Source organism: Egretta garzetta, unplaced genomic scaffold (genome assembly GCF_000687185.1).
Source record: "Egretta garzetta isolate BGI_Z169 unplaced genomic scaffold, ASM68718v1 scaffold322, whole genome shotgun sequence".
Taxonomy (NCBI): domain Eukaryota; kingdom Metazoa; phylum Chordata; class Aves; order Pelecaniformes; family Ardeidae; genus Egretta; species Egretta garzetta.
Window position 1 is genome coordinate 5,382,141 of NW_009259044.1, and position 17,978 is coordinate 5,400,118.

General features: G+C 50.3%; 1 protein-coding gene across 5 annotated transcripts in view; it reads right to left on the minus strand.

Annotated features, from left to right (window-relative positions):
* Positions 1-17,978, minus strand: part of NTRK3 (neurotrophic receptor tyrosine kinase 3) — a 224,353-nt gene that overhangs the window by 159,508 nt on the left and 46,867 nt on the right. For all 5 annotated transcript variants that reach the window (XM_009635072.2, XM_009635071.2, XM_009635069.2 and 2 more), the window contains exons 4-5: positions 7,541-7,609; positions 83-240 (exon numbers count right to left, since the gene is read on the minus strand). In XM_009635072.2, coding sequence (XP_009633367.1) covers positions 83-240; positions 7,541-7,609 — 227 coding nt within the window. The remainder of the gene's footprint in view (positions 1-82; positions 241-7,540; positions 7,610-17,978) is intronic.

The following is a 17,978-nucleotide window of genomic DNA, read 5'->3' on the forward strand; positions in this document are numbered from 1 at the left end:
GAACCAGAGTTCCCGGAGAGGACAGGGCTCCCTCCTAGCATCCTCCTGCCCTCCCCTGCACCCAGCGCAGGCTGCACCTTACCGCACTGGGTGATGTTCATCTCCTGCAAAGGGATGATGGCAGCATCCATGTTCATGCAGTAGAGCTCCTGGATCTGTAGGTTCGCTTCGCCCTTCTCCTGCCAGAGCTGGATCCAGCGGATGTCACAGCTGCAGTTAAAAAGGTTCCTCTCTAGTCTCCTATGGGCAGAGAGAGCATGAGAAAGGATGGTGGGGTGGGGAAGGATGAGCAGGGCCATCACCTGGCTGCAGGCTCCCTGAGGAACATAGCCAGCATGCAAGTACAAGGGGCCCTTTAGAGCTAATGTAGAAACTCCTCCATGTTATTTGCCTGGGGTCTTCTGGCACATGCTGTTTGCATCTCTCCCGACTCTGGAGACACCAAGGTCTCACATCCTTACGTTCACACAGTCTCCTTCATGCATGCACAACAAGGTTTCACATCTCATAGGGCAGCGCGTGAATACATGCAACATCTTTCACCGCAAGATCTGCATGTCTGCAGCTCCATCCCACAGCCACCAAAACATTCATCCCTCCGCAAAGGAGCGGGCAGCTCCCCACTGCCCTGAAATACTGATTCACATCTTCAAACCCCACTTCAGTGACATCCAAGACCCTGCTGGGCAGTGCACACCTCCAGCCCTCGCAAGCACTCAGTGAAGATGGCAGCTCTTCTGCCGTGTACCTTGTACGAACACAGCCTCCTGGTGACCCAGGACATGAGCTAATGTGCAGGGTATCACGCATTTTAATCAAATCAAACAGCACTGCACTGAGACCCTGCTGACCTGGCCAGGAGAAATGGAAGAAAGCACTGCCTTTAAAGTACTTCATTTAAAACACACTTACACACAGTTTATATACCAGGAGCATTTATTATAATTGATTTTCCAACCTATTAACTGTTTCATTTACATTTTTAAAGCCCTGCAGCTCTCTGTAGAGACGCAAGGAGGGCAAGTCCCAGCAGGGAGAAGAGCCCAGCGCTCAGCCAGGACAGACTGAGTTACCAACATGGGTTGCAATGAAAACTTGAGCAAAACAGCCTGAACAAAAAATATCTCCCCACATAGCTGTGAAGCAAAGGAAATTAGGGAGCAGAGGAGCCAGCAGTGCAAAAGGTGAGCTCGGTCACCCCAAAGCAGGACGGCATAACCAAAGGTCAAACCATTGCTTCGTGCAACATCTAGATGCCCATCATACAGGGAGAAGCTATTTTTCTGCTCTGCTTCGTGTGTTACTGCAAAATTCATGCTTGCTTTTACAAAATTAATTCCACCAACTAACAGGATTTGGAAACAACCTTCCAAACATGCACAGCTGCTGTTTCATCCACACAGTACTGCAAAAGGAGGTGGAAGAAAAGGGATCTTCTAGGAGCACCCAGGGGTGTTAAACCTGAACCCTAATGATACCACTTTGAATCTTCTCATAGAACAAGATGCCATCTGACTTTTTTTTTTTTAACAACAAACACTCAGTTAAACTTCAGTCCGTGGCTTTTCATTAGTTCATTCCTTTCCCGTCAAAAGTACCTAAACCTTTGCAAGACAGGTACAAGGCTCAGACAAGCTACTCAAAGGTCAAAGCACTAAATATAACCGACCAGAACAGATTAGCACAGTGATTTGGTGGGATTAGAATGACGAGGCATTCCCTGCACGCTACAACAGGCACTGCTAGTGCCCCACACAGGCTTTGCATCCTTTTCAGCATGGCCATGAATCCACATTCTCGTCAGGATTCTCCCAAGGTCACTGCTACCAGCAGGACATGGGATGGCATGGGGGTAAGAGACCTGGTCTTGGCTAACAGCAGATCAGGTAACTGGCGTTGTACCCTAGGACCTGGCAGGGAACTGGGGGAGCTCAGAGGCAACAGGGCAGAAGTTCTGCTCCGTTGCAAATATCCTCAAAAAATGAGGCTGCCAGGGAGAGCCACTGTCCTAGCACTTAAGGGCAACTCTGTAAGTAATAGAAAGCAGTCTTCCCGGCCCATTGCTAATTCATGAAGGCCCATGAATAATACAGGAGCAGCGTGCTTCAGGGCAGAACTTACCCATGACCTGCCCCAACATCAGTGATGTAACGAGCTCTAAACGAGACCCCCACAGGGGCTTTTGCACAAATTAACTCCCATCACAGGCTGGATGTGCCGAGCACCACCAGCAGCTGGCACAGCACCTCGGGTAGAAAGGACACAGATGTGTGTACCCGTTTTCCCTAACTCGCACTGCAAATGCACTTGACGCATCGGAGATGCCCTCCCTCCTTGCTTGGTGCCTGCCTTGCCATGCCAGCCAGCGGTCCAAAGAGGTGCACAGGGATTTCCATGCTCATACTGTCCTGCACCTGCCCAAAAACCTGAACCACCAACTCTTTCCTCAGACCTCATCAGCACCCCAGCCTCAGGGCTTGCAGGGATCATGAGGCTCCTTCCAATCCTTCTTCCCATGACTTCGGTAACATGTGCCCGCTACCTACAACCCTCTGTTTCCCTTCTCTTCAAGGAGAAGTACCTTGGGGAACACGAGGTGCCCTTTGGCCAAAACCCACTGTCAGGCCAGAAGACATTGCCATGTGCTGTGGAGACATCTCCAATCACGCCTGGAAGGGCAAAACCCGATGCTGAAAGGCCCAGCGGAGCAGCCAAGAGGTCTTCGTTGCTGTTGTGTGCTTAATGGGTGCAGCAGTGCTGCAGTGAAAATTAAGGCAAGGGGCTCCTTCTCATGAGAAGTATCCAGCACAGCTTGCTCCCAGAGAGGACAAAAACCCAAAGGGCATTTTTCACCTGTAGCCTTAGCCTAGAAAGGCTGCCAAAGCATCGCTTGGTTACAGGTGCTCAGGAGCTGTGTACACTCCCACACCTTCTGAAGGCCTCATTAAAACTGAAAATGTCTGTGAGAAATAGCAAGTATCACAGCCTCAAGCAAGCTGGGGTCTCTCTGCACAAGCAGAGCTGCTTTCTGCCCCAAGCAGTTGGCCCAAAAATGGGCCAAACCCGCACATGGGCCAGAGCCATCCACTAGCACTGAGGCAAAGCACAGGCTTGCAACAGGCCATGCTCCAGGCACCACTCCTTCACACAGTGGGCACTCATGTTTGAGACAGAGGCAAATGGGGACAATCATGCCCTGCACTCATTTGAGGGGACAATGACAGAGCAGAAACCCCAGAGCCATCCAGGCACCAAGTCAAATCTTCAGAGACAGCAGTGCTGCACATGCCTGGCTGAGCCCAGCTTTGCTCCCCACAGAAAGCTGTACCCATCACCTCCAAAAACTGCCTGGACAGCCTACACCAGGGTGGACCAGGGCAGGAGAAGGATGCTATCAGCAACCCAGCATGTACTGGGACAGCCAGGACTTCACATACACACAGAGCATGTTTTTTTCAGGCTAGGCAGCTAGATGAGACATACTCCCTGTCCAATGCCTCCCCACTCATCAGCTAAAACAAAGCTGTCTGCAGCTAAAGCCTCTCAGAGGGCAGTGGAGATCCTTGCCACGCTTATGCTGTCTGGTTTGATTCACATAAAACTGCTGCTGAGGCTTTGTACACTTGCAATTAAAATGTTCTCCTACCTTGGGACTCAGACCGCTTCCTTAAGCCTGAGAACCAAAGAGCTCCCAGTAGAAACAGAACAAAAGCTTTCTTTTTTTCCCCATTTCTATTTATTTCCCAGAACCAGGGCTTCTCTTGGCGGTCCAGGCAGACTTGTTATTTCCGAACCCCTGTCAGAAGGGGATAGGATAGAAAGGGAAGAACTCGGACAGGGAGCAATGCGTGGCGTGCGATGGCTGGACTAGCTAATGCAGAGATCAGGCAAGTACCCACTGTCTAGCTACAACTCTATTAGTGTGCTGTTGGCAGCAATGAATTTTTAAGGTAGAGGCACAGATGATGTTAAGTTGGACTCAACCATTGACAGAGATGCTGCTGTGCCTCATCCTGACCAAAGCCTCTTGCTGTAGCATTGCAGAAATCTACTGCAGGGCAAGTTGGCAGGGACTGCTGGTATTAGAAATAGTGATGGGCTGGGCAGAGCAGCAAGATGTTCAGGACTACAAGGTTTTATACAACCAAAGATGTAATTGGATCCAGAGTCTTAGGTCTTTCTGGGAAGGAATTTCTTGAAATGTCAGCCCTAAGCTCTCTAAGGACATGACAAAGGAAGCCAAGGACATGACAGAGGAAACCAGCTGTGACTCCTGGATAAGAAAGGCTCCAAGTCCAATGTTTATGAGCTGTTGCATGTGTCAGATGCTTCCCTGTGCACACTCAGCTTCAGACTTAGGAGAGCTGTGCACACATTAGCTTGAGCCCTGCCGGTCAAGGTCAGCCCATGCTCTGGGAATTAGGGCTGGAGTTACTGGAAACCATTCCAAGCCTTGCTTCTGGCCAGGAGGAGAAAGAGATAATATTCTTTGGAAGTGTGCCTCATTTTTGCCATCCTTTCTTCAGTGAGTCAGCAGGGGAAAAGCTCAGCTCTGTTTAACAAGAAACTTTGCTTTAAAGCAATACCATCTTCCCAAGCCTGAGATGCCTTGAATGCAGCCAGGCAGCTGTTTCAAGCCCCAAGTTCCCCATCCACCTGCCTGCTCTCATAGCGTGGCACGATCTTCATGTTAGTCGCCTGCTCTTTCCTCCTCCATGTTCAGTGTGAGTGGCTTTGTCAGGTCTCATGTTCCCTCACAATCTCCATGTCACATCAGTTTTAGTTCCTCTCCTCCCAATACTCTCCTGGAGACAATCCTCCCATCATTTCCCTTCCCATATGCTCCACTGCTCTGAGCTTTGCTGCATGTCATGGTTTTGCCTTCAGTGACCATCCTCCCTCCAGATCCACGACTGTCTGGTAGCACTGGGGCACTGGTACTCAATAGGGTGCCTCTGGTGAACCGCTGCAGACCAGTGCCTACTTGTCCCACCAGCCTTCCCCATAGACCTAACCCTCTCGAGAAGAGAAACTCTTGCCAGCATCTGTCTGTCCCTGGGGACTTGTGGCCTCTCCACAGCCATGTACAAGTGCTGCTGCTCAGCCTGCCTTCCTCAGGCTTGCTGCCTCTGCATCGGTCTCTGTTGCTCACTGCCTTCTTCCTTTCCAGAGAGTTTTGGCTCAACTTCAAGTCCTTGGCTGATGTCAGTCTGCAGCTCCCTTTCTAGCTTTCACCAGTGCTTCACACTCACTTTATGTGGGCCATGTATTCTGTCTCCCTCCCAGATTCTGGAAGCCTCCTCAGAGCTCAACATGCCAAAAATCTGTCTTCTACTCACCCATCCTCTGCATTTCTAAAAAAAATACACTATTTCCCACTTCTGTGCATCCATTACTAATTTCTCCCCATCTTGGGGATTTGCTTTTCCTCATCAGCAGATCCCATCCTTCTAGCACTCAGGACCATGACCACCCCACAGCAGATAACATACGTCTTTATGTTAATTCCCAGCATCTTTATGTGAATGATTATTCGAAGCCAATAGCTCAGGCTATACCTCCATGCTGTCTTCTCTCAAAGAAATCCAAACTCAGCAGGACAGTTTCATGGTCCCAGGGAGGACACATCCCCCTCTCCCATTAATACCAACATCACAGTGGATATCAGCTAAAATATCCCTCTCCTGTCACACTTTGAGGAACAGCATCATCATTTTATTCTGGTACTGACCATCCGGCCTGTGCTCACATAGATGGAGGGTCCTTAGTGACAAGGGAAATTTTGTCAGGAAGCACCAATGACAAAGCAGTTCTTCAGAAAAAGTAGACTTAACCAGGCTCTTACTCCAGCCCAGGCAACAGCAAGCCAGATCCTGCGGGCCTGGTCTGGCCAAGGCTCCAGCCCCACATGGTACCAAGCCTCCCCACGGGACACTGTGGGCACCACTCATCACACCAGTGTTGCATTCCCACCCCATCACCTCTCCCCACCAACCAAGCCCCATGATCTCCCACATTTCTATCTGCATTACTTTTTTCATCAATCAAGGCTTGTTATCTCTGAGAAAACCACTCTGAGCACAGCTCCAACCGGAGCCAAGTAATCCAGATCCTTCCTGTTTGCCAGGCTGCTGAGCGCTGGCCCCAAGTGACTTTGCTGACACCGACCAAAGCTTGGGCACACCAGTTTCCCTGTCAGGACCACTGCAACAGGACAACATGGGCATACTCTTCATCAGGTGGGGATAAGTACACTTTGCTGCCCAAACAGCAGCACCTCAATTCCCTCTGTGGCTGGTATTGGTCTTTTGAGCCTGACTTGGGCTAGCAGACCTGGGCCATGCCTGAAGAAGCAAAATACGACTAAATGAAACAAAGCCACATAAAAACGAGCCCCATTGGAAGTATCCCCATGAATCTGCAGGCTCACCATTACCCCAGGCCCTGCCGGTGCCTCTAGCTCAGGACTGCAGCCCCATTTGCTCCTCCACTCTTGGGTCCCTCTTGGGTAACAACCATCAATCTGAGTTTTGCCAGACGGTGCAATGACAATAAGTAAAGGCCTAAGAATACAAATGACTCATGCTATTAAACTTGAAACCTGAGCCAGGCTTGAAAAATATTTAGAGCTGTAATCAGCGAGGAGACAAATTCCAAATTCAGCATTTTAAGTCTGCAAGCCAGATTCCCCATCCGAAGGGCGTTTCTCTGTTTTCTAATATCACTATTAGTATTTTTCATTTAACAATTTGACAGAAATAAAATACACTGCAGTAACACTGGTGATAACACACTTACTCCCACTTGAAAGACTGTCTTTATTCTTTCATAAGTCACTTCTAGCTTACAGCTCTATTGATCATCTGTGAGGATGAATGGAGCTTCCCAGGATCCTTTGGGACAAATCCTACATATATATATTTTTTTATTCCCACCAAACAACTATTTCTAAAATTCAACAAAACAGGTCATCAGGGCAACGCTCCATTGATTTCGTGTCCACTTATTCTTCAAGCACAGCACTGAATGCTCTATCAATAATTCAGCAGGCTGAAGGCCACTGGTGCCCCAGGAGAGGCACTATCTCATCTCCCACATCGGAGCTGGGAGGTGCTTTGATTGCTAGAGAGCAAGGGAGTCATTCGCCTAAAATGCAGGGGTGTCTTGTAAAGCATACCCATGAGTTAAGGAAAAACAGTCAGCCCTACCCTGCAATGGATAAGGATCAAGTATTTAAGAAGATGCACTCAAAATCTGGCCTAGTAAGTATTTCTAATGTGTTCCCAGAGTTAGTCAACCATTTACTACCCCAAGCATGACTTGTTCATCATCCTGATGTTAATTAGCCAGGTGCTGTGAAGTTAAAAGAGAAGGAGTTCTGCTCTGGTGCTCCTGTACCCAGAAAACCCTCCCAAGAATGGTGCAGCCCACTGGAGTTTTAAGTAATTATTCACATGCTTCAGAATAGCTCTATTTGGAAATCGTTCCTCCACTCAGCCTCCCCTCTTCTCCCATGAGATACCTCCAGGGTGGGACTTACAGTTCAAAGAGTCGCAGGGTCTGGAAGAGTTGCCATGACAGAGTGGTGAGCCGGTTCCCAGAGAGGTCTCTGAAAATTAACAAGAAAAAAAAGGTAGTCATAACCGTAAATAATTCCTCCTGCACGTGGCCCTACCACCTCCATGGAGCTCATCGTCCTCCTCTACAGGGAGGCTGTCAAGTAGTTTAGGACCCAAGTTTAGATTTCATAGTGAGAGATTATAATGAGGACAAACCCAAATGGAAGTTTCTCACTTTACTTTTTTTTTTCCAAGGGGAAAAATAGTTTATCCTGCTGCCATGTTAAGTAAAAACACCCAAACAGAGCAAGATGCATCTGATTCTTGCCCATGAATCTGGAGCTCGACCAACCATAAGAGAAAGAACAAGTCTAATTTCATACCTTGAACAAATAAAAAAAAAGCTAAGTACAAGCATCGTGTTAAAAATAGTAGCAGCCAGGTTAAAATGACAGCACGATAATTACCTAAGGTGTTATCATATGATCCGCAGTAGCTGTGCACTCAAAGTGCCCCGGTATGGCTGCTGTTGTTTGCACCCAGGGGTATCACCACTACAGCGGCCAACAGCTCCCCATCCCTCTCTCCATCTGCCCAAACTTTCAAAAACATAAATCTCATCTACCTGGGAGAGCTTTGCAACCCAGCAGACATTGCCTCTTCAGCTGAAAGCCAGAGAGGATAAAAGAGTGTAAAAGCAACCAAAGTACTAAAAACAAGAGGAAGCTGTGGCAGACTAAGCAGAAAGAGAAAAGCACCAGGCTTCTAATGGCATGAGAAGATGGTAACGACACGCTATCTGTAGTGGGCAGCCTTCCCAGAGATGCCCAGCCAGCCTGAGAGCCACCGACTGAGGGACCAGCCCATGGGGTGAGCAGAGGGGTGGGTGGTCACAAGCTCTGGCAGAAACCCAGATCCTCCCATATCTATGCTGGCCTCCAGGAAACACAGGAGGTGCTGCCTCACATCCTTTGCTGAATCCAGTCCTGTCCTCACCAGCTCCCCCTCCATTGAGAGCCACCCAGGCAGGCTAGGGGCAGGCAGGGCACCCTCCTGCCTTAGCCCTGCTCACTGGAAAGGGTGGTGAAGTGCCAGAGGTTCATTAAACCCTCAGCTGGCCAGAGAGGAGATAGGGAACAAGGTGGCACAGAAGGGACAACAGGCAGCCTGGCCGTGCCGGGCCCAGCCCACGATCCCCATTTGGTTTGCAGAAAGATGTTAAAACCAAGTGAGCACATCTTGGAAAGGCTCCTGCCGGTGCAGGTCTGATGCACAAGGATTTGGGATGAGAGACGCATTTGTCGCCTTGCACTAAGCTGCGGCAAGGGCAGACGTATGTTGGGCAAATGCAGAGAGGGCACAGCCCATGGACCAACAAGGGAAAAGCAACTCTGGTCCTGTCCTACCTGTCACACCAAGCAATGCTGTGAAGCCCAAACCCCTGCAAATAGGAGCGGGGAAGCTGCTGCAGCTCACACAGCGAACCATCATCCCAAAGGCTCTCCGTGAGCCTGGCAGAAGAATAACCCCAACCACCCCAATGGCACAGCACTGCATCATTAAATTCTGGCTCTGCTTCACATCAGACTATCCTGCTGCGGAAACCGCGGCAAGCCACAGGTACCTCATTTCACATGACTAAGATCCCACCATCCCTATGGCTGCAGACAAACTGCTTCCAGTCTCCAATAAAGTTTAGAAAGGCAGCAAAAATAGCAGGTGAAGCTAAGCAGGGGGAAAAAGAAACCTGCAAAACTCCCTCTTTTATCCACCCCGAAGCACTGAGCACCTGGAAACTTTGCAAAGACAGATGAAAAGTAGGAGGGGAAGGAGCAACTCGCTGCTACTGAAAAGCGAGACAGTAAACTCCCTCCCCCAACCCAGGGAGAAGGAGGAAGCGTAAAGGGAGATGCATGAGAGACAGCAAGATGTGGGAGAGAGGCAGAGATGCAGAGGAGGGAGTGAATCTTGCTGGAATGTCCTTTCTCAAAGGTCATGTTTTGCTACATTAGGCAGAAATGTCAGGAGAAAATTGGATTCTGAAAGAGAAGAGAAAAAACAACAGGCTTTCCACGCAAATAAGGGAATCAAAAATAGCATGATCGTGTTATTACAATTTAGGACACAGAGAGATGGGGAAAGGAAACATCCTCACTAATGCAAGGAGCTTCGCCAGGCAGATGTGCTCCGCTTACTCGGCTCCTGCAGTCCCTGGAAACCAGCTCCTACCACCTCCTCCCTCCCCCAGACCACAAACCACCGCAAGTATCAGGCAAAGAGGAGATGGGTCTTCACTAGCACACATCTGGCAGGAGACTCCGCTCTCAAAGGGCAAAGCCGGTGTCCAGTCCGACCTGACCATCAGCTTCTGCAGGGCTGGTGGGGGGACATGCATCAACAGCTCCATTTCAGATCAACCAGGACACACACAGGGAGGAGCACATTTGTCATTGGAAACGGACACCTTGGACGCTTTAATGTCAGAAAGGTCCTTGCAATGGACCCTCTCAAAGGTCCCTGATCTCAGCCCAGAGACAGAAAGGGGCTGCATGCATAAATGCACATTAGGAACACACCATTTCGGTCACAATGCCAAAAGCTCCAAAGGTCACAGATGCCTGGATTGGGTTTCCATGTGCAAAGGGTACAACCGCCAGCTTCTGCCGCAAAAGATACGGAGCTCCTATGGAAAAACCTTGCTGCATAGCACTGATTTCTCCCCAGAAAAGATCCATCCTGCACGCCGGATGGGGCAGGTTTCCTGGAGAAAGTAGCAGTGATTGTGTAATTAGAGACGGTATGCACACGAGGAGATTAAATTACGGCTCTGTGGGTGAAGTTCTGAGCTCTGGTGCTTTGTAACTCCTGTTTGGCACTCACAAGGTTCCCCCACATGCTCAAACCTCAGCTGTGTGCACTGAGTTTCCCAGTATTTTGTAGAGCATAAATGGGAAAATCAAGGCCCTCCCAGCCAGGACTAGTCCTCTCTCAGCTCCAGCTGCCCATTCAGCCTTTCCACTGCTGTTTCCAAGGATGAAAGTCTGTTGCCATCTCCAGATCCCCACTGTTTGCAGCGACCTGAACCCCCACCCACCTGCACCCATGCCCAGGCAGTGCCAGGTCTCTCCTTCCCGATCCATTTGCCTTCCCCCCCGCATCCAGCCGCTTCTCCCCAGCGGGCTGAATTACACCACCCGTCATTCTCCAGCCACTTCCAAATACTTCTCAGACCCAATTTCCTTATCCATGCCCAAACCTCCTATGATCTTCCCTGCCTTTACATCCTCTTATCCAACCCCACTGCCCAACAAGAGCTGCCACTCCTCATCTCCTATATGCTCCCAAACATCCTTTGCAAAACTTCTCCCCTCCAAGTGGATCAAGAGCCATTCTGCCTATGGAAGGAAACGTTCCAGAGCAAAAAAATCAAGCCTTCCAAGCAAAATCTGCCCTTTAAAAGTTTCTTCCCCCCACAAAAGGAAGGTGCAAGTGCTCTGCAACAGAAATATCACTGTTTTCTAGCTTGAGCAAAATGGTCCATTTCCCCCCCTCCCATCCACTGCCCCAAACATCTGAGCAGGTTTTTATTCGAAACTGGAAAGAAATGATCAAAAAAAAATTCAGCCAGGACCAGACACCCAACACAGAAAACTTCAGCCTGAGCAATTAAATTTTGGCAGAGTTCTAGGAAAGTGGAAGCAGCCCTGTAGCAGAGTGTGCCAGACAACCTTTGTAACAGCCTGTGTGTGCATCAGCTCCACCTGTAATAAAACACGGCACATCACGCAGCAAGGAAACACAGGGCAAGGGAAGCAAAACTCCTTCCCTGCATGTTTCTCAGCGGCAAACAGGATCCTGTTTCTCTCAGGACAGACCTGCTATCAGTGCTCCTGGGGCACATCTAAACTGCTGCTTTGCTATGGGATGTATCTCCATCATTCACGAGACGCTATTTTCCATGGAGAGAGTCTTTAGAAATAGCTGCCAGGCTCCTTTTTGCCTCCAGAGCAGATTTCAAAGGAGTTGCATAGGGAGAAGGGGTTGGATGAAGCTCGCCTGGACTAGGTCCAGGGCAGCAGGCACGCAACCCACTCGTGACTCAGGCTCAACACCCCTCCGCTCTCCGCCTGCCACAGCGGCCATGCTCCTAAGCCTCCTGCTTTGCAGGTGGCTCATCACACCATATCCCCACCAGCCTTCTCCACCAGCAACCCCACGCACACCTCAAAGGTAGGACATTATCACTGAGTGACAGTAAAGCCCCAGTTCTTGCTCGTTTCTCCCTCCATCCATCCTCCTCCTGTGCTTGAGAAGAGGTGGGTGGACATGGGACAAGAGGGGTTTGGATCCACGCAGCCCAGAGCAACTGGACTTTAGTGCAAGAGGCGATGGCATGTTTTCTCTTCCCTCAATTACCCAGCAGCCAAAAGTGTTTCCACTATTAAAGCCATTTTTATTCAGCTAAATTAAGCCGGATGCCTCATTAATGACACCAACAAGCAGAAGCCCCTGTAATTAAACTGTAAGTTATATTATGCAGTTCAGCCCAATGCAATGGCAGAAACGCAGCTGCTGGGGAGGGACCCTCCTCGCCTGTCCCTCCTCCACGCATCTCCATCCTCCACTCGCCCTTATTTCCAACCTGACACATTTACTTCTGCATGAGAGAAGTTTTTCACACATTTTAATAACACGGTACCACTCCAAAAATCCTGATGGGGGGGTGAGATTAACTGCGCAGAGCAGCTGGGGCTGAGGGAACACGAGCAACTGCCTGGCAGAAATGAGAGGCGAGATGCACATCCTCAGCTGCGATCCCCAGCACTGCATACACCGGTGGCATCACATGGGACTCCCTTGATATCCCCTGTGCTCTGGACACAACAGGTTCTTCCCACCATTCCACAGCTCGCTGCAGCCTTGGCCAGGTGCTGGTGGCCAGAGGAGAGGAAAATGTCAGCAGCTTCACATGCTGCTGTAGGTGTAGAGACAGCCCTGTCCAGGCTTCATTTCTGCAGCAAGTAAGCTGCTAAAGCTTTGGGTTTGAACCAGAGAAACGCTGGAAAGTCACTCTGGGGCTTGCTCATCTCTGCCAGATAACTCCAGTGACCTCTAAAAGCAATGTTACACTCCCCGTCACCCGCCCTGCCCTCCCCTTCCCCCTCCCTGCTTTTCCTGTTTAGTAAGCAGCTTTGCTCATTAAGGGAAAAAATGTACTGTCCTCCCTTAATGAATGTGCTAAAATTACCCCAGCAAGTCCCAGAAGCTGTGGCAGTACAGGCCTCCCCGCAAATCAGGCTCTGCAAATATTACTCAGTTGAAATCTCCGATAGCTCAGCACAAAGCAGGATACATTCCAGATAGAGCCTGCAAAAGCACCGGGTGATGCCAAGCGCCTGCAAGCCTCGCACACCCCAAAAGCAGAGTTCACAGAACAGGACATTGTGTTAAATTGGTCAGCCTGAGATTTCATAGCTGCCAGCAGTTCTCCCTTTTGTGAGGCTCAGCACCAGGACATAAGCATCAGGGCTATGGAGGAGTAAGACAACTTACAGAGGTCCTCCAGCCATGGTCCAGCATTACCTACAGTCCAGTTCTGCTCCTCAAGCAACCCCTCAGCAATGCCCAAGTCTTTACTGACCCCAAACACAGCAGAATAAAAAAGCTTCCAAGGTTCAATCTTCCTTTGTGGGTTTGGACAGAGTAACTAACTTTTTCATATCATGTCCACAAGTACTGTCCTGTGCCTTGTAAGGCATCTGTCTCACAGCATGCCCCATCCATCACATTATCATCTCATTCCCCCCAAATTACTTCTTGTTCTAGGGCTGGAGCCAGAATTTGCAATAATTTCTCAAACTCAAAGCATCCTGCATTGGAAGAGAGCAAGAGACCATCACTGGTGACACACAAGAGGAGACCTGGCCACTCCACATACACACCCGCTAGCCCTGGAGGTGCGATGCCAGAGGAGGAACCGCCAACCCCTCCATATTTCCCAGTTGCACAACCTTGATTTGTAAAATCCCAGCTGTCACAGAAAGAGGGCTGAAGGAGGCAGAAGGGGTTGGTCTCCTGCATTGTTCTTCAAACAATAGCATTATAAAACAGAAGTTGCAGAGCAAGTGGGAAGGCATAAGGCACCACGCCTCAGTCACAGGGCTCCCACCATCGGCGCCAGCGGCACATCTGCCCCACGCCTCTCCTCCCACCGCCTTTGCCAACGCAACAAGCTGTCTCCTGCTGCTGCCTTCATCCCAGCCCATCCTGAAACACTTTAAAGGCCATTTTAAAGGCCATCTCCAGCCCCATGACGTTTCCACACCCTCCAAGTCATCTTTTCTGAGGCATCTCCCAGCTGCATGAAGCTTTGTTTGGAGACAAATCACCCCTCAGAGCTTGCTGTTGCTCACAGTTTTGGTTCAGCACTCGGTACAGATGGGAAGCTGTCACCAGATGTGGGTAATGTTGTCCCCTATGCTTTGAGGCAGACCAGATGCAGGGATCTGGCCCTCTGGACTACACTTGTCTCTCCCTTGTTGTGTGCAGTTTCCACTGCTCTTCTCCAAAGACATCTGGCCTCTCAGAGGACTTGAGGAAAGGTTAAAAGCTGGGTCAGCCCTGCAGTTGCTTTCCCTTTGCCTGCCAGCTTCCCTGCAGGGCAGAGTCCAGCAGCATCCACAGAACATGCCAGTCTTCTGCTCAAGGAAAAGAAAAATCAACGTGTTATGGGCAAAAGCCCTTCCCCACAGCTACCCTCCTTGCAGCTGAGACGTCCTTAGGGCTGCTTTGCCCCCATCCCATCTCTTCTCTCAAAAACTGTAGTAATCTTAGATCCACTAGGCCTAGAATATAATTGTATGCTGGGCTTTTCTCCTGCTTCAGCACACAGAAATAACACTGGAGGTGTGTGCCGATTGAGAACAAGGGTTGCCAGCCGACAGCTCCAGCGAGGGGTTGGGTTTATCCTGCCTGTTTGCTTCAAATTGCATGTTTCTTCAATCGAGGAACAGAGAAGCACTGGGAAATGCCTCCTACTCACAGGTTTCCAGTGGACCCAGAGCAAACCAGATCGCTCTTTGTGAGAGAAGAGAGCTCTGTGCCACGGTGAGGCAAAGCTCGAGGAGACAGCATGGGGAAAGCCGTGCCCAAGGGACACTTCCCAGCATCTCCAAGTTTGTGGTGACACCAGACCCCAAACATATGTCCTTCCAGGCTCCTGCATGTTTCTCACTACCTCCCCTTGAATACACTGAAGCAGCATGGGCAGGCACTCAGGAGGTACCACCCCAGCTGGGATACCACCCCCAAATGCACGTGGAGGCACTGGGAGAGCTGGGCAAGGTCCACCCAAGAGCCTCAACTTCAACACAACGAGCACAGAGCTGCTGGGACAGGGTCTGGTCCTCCTGTTCCCTCATGAACCAGGGCTGTGCTCTCAGCTGTTAGAGGGCTCTTGCATCAAATTTATATTGGAAAAAAAAAAATCCCCACCTACTTGGATGCCCAGAAATCAATGAGCCCTGAATAATCTCAAACACTGCTCTTGCAGGGGGGTAGTAAAGAGAAAAGTAACAGCTGTGCCTGAGCCCCAACTCACCTGCCTCAGGGCAGGGTGCCAGAAGCTGTGATGGGCTAGGATGGTACCACTGGCTCTGCAGAGCCTCTGAAGAAAGGAAGGGGTACAAATATGAATACATACACACACATATATATCTCCTAGCAATAGCAAAACAACAGGGCATAAGGCAGGCTAAGCTCTCAGCAGACACTGCTAAATGGTTTCCAATTAATTAACTGATTACATGATAGAACAGAAGGGGATTCAAGTGAGTGCTGTTGACCTTTAAGAATAATTAATATCATCAGGATCGCAAAACTCGTCCAAGAAAAATAATTAGGAAGATTCTAATATTGCCTCCAAAGCCACCTCGGAGGGGGAGAGGAAGGTTCTGGTTAATTCAGAGGCACAATTCCCAAGTATTTCCTAGCAAACCTATTTCTCCTCCTATCCCCTTTCTGCTCCATTTCAACCTCTTTCCTAATGACTTCTTGCAACCCTTTCTCTCCAGACTGGTCCCTGTCCCTCCCACAACTGCATTCCATCCCCTGCTCATCTTTGATAAGCCCCAAGCTCCGCTCTCTGCCTTCCTGCACTTCAGGAAGGAGCCCTGGTCCTTCCATATTGACATGGATCCACTTTTTATCCCCAGTCACCACTGGCAGCTTCATAGGCTGACAGAAGGTAAGTACTACACATAATCCCAAAAAAGCCCCTCCCTGCTTTTCCTCAGCAGTCAAATCCATCACCGATGCTGGTCTGGGAAGCAGATGCAAGAGATGCACAGCAGCTGGGAAAAGTGAAAGATGGGGAACTTGTGACTTTTTCCCTCATTACGCCTCACCAAGCACATGGATACTCCCACCTCACTACACTTTCCTTGCTTCTCCTTTCCCAGTTGACTTGGCCCATAGGTCCTGCGTGGGAGAGGGGCTGGAAAGCCACTGAGCCAAGCAGGAACTGCAGTGGTGAGCTTCATGGGGAAGGTTGTTTGAGCACTGGAAGGGAGGTCACATGAGCAGCCAACATTTCTTGTGAGGGAAGCGTAAAAAAAAAAGTCGAAAGTCGCATCCCTGGAATGAAACCCACCTTTGCAGCAAATAAATAAATTTCCTCTGCTGCTTATTACCGTTAAAACTTCTGTGGCTTGACACTTCACTAAATTATATATATAAGGAAAAATGGTCTTCCTGGGCTCAGAAAAGCAGGCTGCTGCCAAAGAGCTGTGTTTACACCAGCTAATGAAAAGAAAGCCTGCTATTAGCCTACAGCACTCACCCCACCTTGGTGGGGAGCAGATCAACCTGCACCCGCAGCACAGAGGGCCTGGGAGCAGCAGCTGGACACCATGAGGGACCAGAGCTGGGGGGCATGCAGGGGCAGCGGGATGGATGGGGAGGTACATGCATGGGGAACAGGGGACCGAAGGGACCACGCTGTCAGCCAGCAGAGATGGCAGCTGCCACCGCCCATGCTGTGCCCACTCCTGCCCACCGCAGGAGGTGAGGCTGACGTGCTCCAGCTACGCCTCGAACGGCAAGAAAAACACTCAGCTTAGGAGACAGACAGCATCAAGCAGGAAGCTGCCTCACAGCAGGCTGCTGCTTCCCTCCAGGGGCCCATGGGGAGGAGATGAGGACCAGAGAGGCAGTGGATGCCTGGGAGCACACCTGAACATGGGCATAGCCTTTTGGGCAGACATGCTCCTGTTTGCAACAGCTGAGCACATGGAGAGGAGTAATGCTCTGCATGGGGACCTGCCTGCAGCTAGACCTGAGCAGAGGTATGATGTGCCTCATGACAGCCCCAGGCACACTTGGCTGAGGCAGACAGGGAACGGTTGGTGACTTAATACAGTCAGAGTCCAGCAAAACCTGCTTGCTACACTCCTTACTTATAGCCACCCCAAAAGCAGAATCATTTCTTGTCTTTGAAAATTAGCTCTGTCAAAAACCACAGGAATGTCTGGACACAGCAGTTATATCCCCTGCTCTTCTTAATACATGTTGTACTTAAACATGAGAAACATCCTTCACCTACCCTTTATCTTCAGATATTGGTCACTGTGAGGTGTACTTTCAAATGAAAAGACTAATCACCGTAACGCGCCGAGTGCTTCAGACTGCAGCAAGCATTTCTTCATTATTCCGAGACAGCAAATTACCCACAATTATCAACACGCACAACTGGATACAACAAACATTTAGCCAAAGCCCACGGGTTGTGGTTGCAGTGAGGTTGGATGGCAGTTCTCCTAGAGAACTACTCATGTGAGAAACCCACAGACGGCAACAGGGTAGCAGTGCCACAAGACGCCTCCATTCACGCTGCAGAACAAAGCCAGTGCCAGGAGCCACTGCGGTTCAGAAAGTTTATCTTGCATCTGTCTAACGGGCATCTCAGCAGACTGGCCTCACAGGAGGAGAGATGGAAGAGTAACAGTGCAGCTGGCAGCAAAACCAGGCTGGCCATCCCTCAGGTGGGCTCACACCAGACAGCTTGGTCCATCTTGCACCTGCAGCCAGGTACACACAGCCACTGCTCCGCTCGCTGCCCTGGAATGCTTGGCTCAGGCTGGAAGGGGGATGAGGTTGCGCCAAGAGAAGGGCAAAGGAGGCAGTGGGGGCAAGCAGGGAGGCCAAGGAAGAGGCAGGGAAGCTGGGAGGCTTCTGCACGGGCAGGGAGGCTGGGTCGGGGGCCAGGCTGCAAGCAGGGAGGGCCAAGAGGCCTGGAGAAGGCTGGAGGCCAGGGCCCACGCTGCAGGCAGGGGGGCTGGTTCGAGGCTGCAGGCAGAGCGGTCAGAGCTGATCTGGCAGCAGGGAGGCGCAGGCAGGGAAGACAGGAGGCTGGAGAACAGG